The sequence below is a fragment of the Chroicocephalus ridibundus genome, chromosome 25 (genome assembly GCF_963924245.1).
Source record: "Chroicocephalus ridibundus chromosome 25, bChrRid1.1, whole genome shotgun sequence".
NCBI lineage: Eukaryota > Metazoa > Chordata > Aves > Charadriiformes > Laridae > Chroicocephalus > Chroicocephalus ridibundus.
The window spans coordinates 2,175,447-2,178,515 of record NC_086308.1 but is presented as its reverse complement, the minus strand read 5'-3'; the positions used below and the strand labels follow the sequence as shown (position 1 = coordinate 2,178,515).

The 3,069-nt window shown below is 52.4% G+C and overlaps 1 protein-coding gene across 1 annotated transcript; it reads right to left on the bottom strand.

The window, feature by feature from the left end:
• Positions 1-1,373: 1,373 nt before the first annotated feature.
• On the bottom strand, positions 1,374-2,815 carry LOC134527046 (olfactory receptor 14J1-like). The gene is made up of 2 exons (XM_063359391.1): positions 1,899-2,815; positions 1,374-1,479 (listed from the first exon to the last, which is right to left on the bottom strand). The coding sequence occupies exons 1-2, from the start codon at positions 2,813-2,815 to the stop codon at positions 1,374-1,376; spliced, it is 1,023 nt and encodes a 340-aa protein (XP_063215461.1).
• Between the last annotated feature and the right edge of the window lie 254 nt (positions 2,816-3,069).

Below are 3,069 nucleotides of genomic sequence, written 5' to 3'. Positions count from 1 at the left end.
ACCGGGTCTGGCTGGGATGGAGTTAACTTTCCCCATAGCAGCCATACCCTGCTGTGCTTCCTACTCGTGCCTAGAATGGTGCTGATCCCGCACCAGTGTTTTGGCTATCGCTGAGCAGCGCTCGCACTGCATGAAGGCTGTCCCTCCAACCTCCTCTAAAGGTAGTACACTCGGGGTGGGCAAGTGGTTGGGATGGGCCATAGATGGGACAGCTTTACTGAATTGACCAAAGGGATATTCCATGCAATGTGGCAACATTCTCAGCAATAAAAGCTGAGAGAAAGGAATTGGGAGGACATTCGCTTTGAACACATTTGTCTTCCATAAAAACCGCTACATGTACTGAATCCTTGCCTCCCAGGAGGTGACTTGACATTGTCTGATGATGGGAAATAGAGAAAAAATCTTCCTTGATTTGCCTTTTCTTCTGCATGTGGCCTTTGCTTTTAAGCTTTTTCTTTATTTTTAAATGTTTTTTATTAGATGATTTTTCCCTCCTTCTACTTACTTTTATTTTGACCCATTAGTTTTTTCACCTTATTTTGTCCTGGTCTGTTGCTAAGAAGCACACAGGCTGTTCCTGGAGACACACCCAGCACTGACAGGGCTCTGGCAGGGCTGTTCAGAGACACGAGTCCTTCCCTGGCACGGGCAGAGGCCCTGCAGCAGACTCCATGGCCTCCTGTTGCCACTCCCAGAGGCCGGCAGCACCTCAGCCCCGCGCTGTGTCTCCCTGCTCGGCACCTCTCTGAGATGCCCCACGGCGTGAGGACTGGACACAGGGACCTGGGGTCAAGGAAGCCCATCCCAGTGCTGCATTCAGGGGGTTTCCCAGGGGACGTTACTCTCCAATGAAGGGACACTGCCTGTCCCACAGCACTTTTGGGCATTTCTAAGAACAGCTGCTGGTGCTTGTGCTCTCTCGGGTTCATGTCCCCACATGCACACGGTGTGCATGCCGAAATCTCCTCTGAACCATGCAAACAGGGACTTCTGACCTCGTTATTCGGTGTCTCTCCACAGGCAGACAAACATCCTCTCTGGGTTTGCGTAGGCGTCCAGTTCTGCAAATGGTGGTTTCAGGTGTCTGTTCTGTGACGATTGCCCTGGGACAGCTTCCCCGGGGTGTCCAGCAAACAAAGGCACAGACCAGACCCCGCTCTGCTGGTCCTTCAGTTCTGTCCCTGGAGGTGTGGCTGTGCAAGGACACTGTTGTGTGTGCCCTCACCCTGCACACGCACACTCTTTACCTCTTTACTGGGCATCCCTCACCAGGGCACGTTTGAAGGAACGCTCTTGACAGCAACTGTGGAAGAAGACCTGATCCTTCCTGCGCTGCCCTGAGCAGATCCCCTTTCATGGCTGAAACTCTGTTATGCAGACGAGCTTTTTCTCAGAGGTGCCCATTGCTTCTCCTTGCCTGTGATCACAGAGCTGCTACACAGCAGCACCATGACCAAGCTGCCAGAGCACTCAGGCCTTAGATCAACACAGGGGCTCAGAAGGCGAGTGTGGAAGTGAAAATAGAGCAGCCCCGGAAAGAACAAGTGTTGGTGCTCTGCAAGTACTGGGATTCTTTCCCCTCCTCCTCGGCGCTCCGGCTCTACCCCTGCAGCTCCAGAAAAGGCCTGAGAAGAAGGATTTTAGGCATGACGCTGTGAGTCTCAGAAATTTGGATAGATAGGTAGTAAAAAAAAAATCTCAAATAATGACATTTATTTGTGGACAAAAGTATATAATTTAAAAAAAAAAAAAGGCAAGAAAAAGCCAAAACCCTCAACCAAACCTAACACACAGTTACCTAACCCCTAACCAAACCTATAGAAGACGGGCTTGGCGTATAATGAATTACATTATGAGTGATTTGCAGGAGACAGTTTATGGCTGAAGAAAATAACCTGGTCATTAATTTCCAGAGGGCATCCTTGAGCTCCTGGTTCCTCATGCTATAGATGAGGGGGTTCACGGCTGGAGGCACCACGGAGTACAGCACAGCCACCACCAGATCGAGAACTGGGGAGGAGATGGAGGGGGGCTTCAGATAGGCAAATATTCCAGTGCTGACAAACAGGGAGACCACGGCCAGGTGAGGGAGGCACGTGGAAAAGGCTTTGTGCCGTCCCTGCTCAGAGGGGATCCTCAGCACGGCCCTGAAGATCTGCACGTAGGACAGCACGATGAACACAAAACAACCAGAGCCTAAACAGACACTGACCACAAGAAGCCCAACTTCCCTGAGGGAGTCTGAGTGTGAGCAGGAGAGCTTGAGGATCTGGGGGATTTCACAGAAGAACTGGTCCAGGGCATTGCCCTGGCAGAGGGGCAGGGAAAATGTATTGGCCGTGTGCAGGAGAGCATTGAGAAACCCACTGCCCCAGGCAGCTGCTGCCATGTGGACACAAGCTCTGCTGCCCAGGAGGGTCCCGTAGTGCAGGGGTTTGCAGATGGCAACGTAGCGGTCATAGGCCATGACAGTGAGAAGAAAATACTCAGCTGACATGAAAAAGAAAAAGAATAAGAGCTGGGCCACACATCCTGTGTAGGGGATGGCCCTGGTGCCCCACAGGGAATTGGCCATGGCTTTGGGGACAGTGGTGGAGATGGAGCCCAGGTCAAGGAGGGAGAGGCTGAGGAGGAAGAAGTACATGGGGGTGTGGAGGCGGTGGTCACAGGCGATGGCGGTGATGATGAGGCCGTTGCTGAGGAGGGCAGCCAGGTAGATGCCCAGGAAGAGCCCGAAGTGCAAGAGCTGCAGCTCCCGTGTGTCTGCGAACGCCAGGAGGAGGAACTGGGTGATGGAGCTGCTGTTGGACATTTGCTGCCTCTGGGTATTCATCACTGAAGAAGTTAGGAGAAAGGCCTAACTTCTCAGACAAAAACTGAGAAGTTAGGGGAGACTTCTCAGGGCAAAATCCACACCATTTCTCATACTTCACACTCTGCACTGCTTTTCCATTTCTATCAGATCTTCATTCAGCTCTGTGGCTGGAGCTCTGGTTGGTTCTGTCCAGGTGTGCCAGGAGGAGCGGGACCTCTGCCCGCCGGATGCCCAGGAGTCAGCCCTGCTCT

Bases quoted from the DNA above. Each gene is read 5' to 3' on its own strand.
- LOC134527046 (XM_063359391.1), bottom strand. From the start codon at position 2,815: ATGTCCAACAGCAGCTCCATCACCCAGTTCCTCCTCCTGGCGTTCGCA. The intron at 1,480-1,898 runs GTTATTTTCTTC...TGTTGATCTAAG, and splicing joins CTCTGGAAATTAATGACCAG to GCCTGAGTGCTCTGGCAGCT.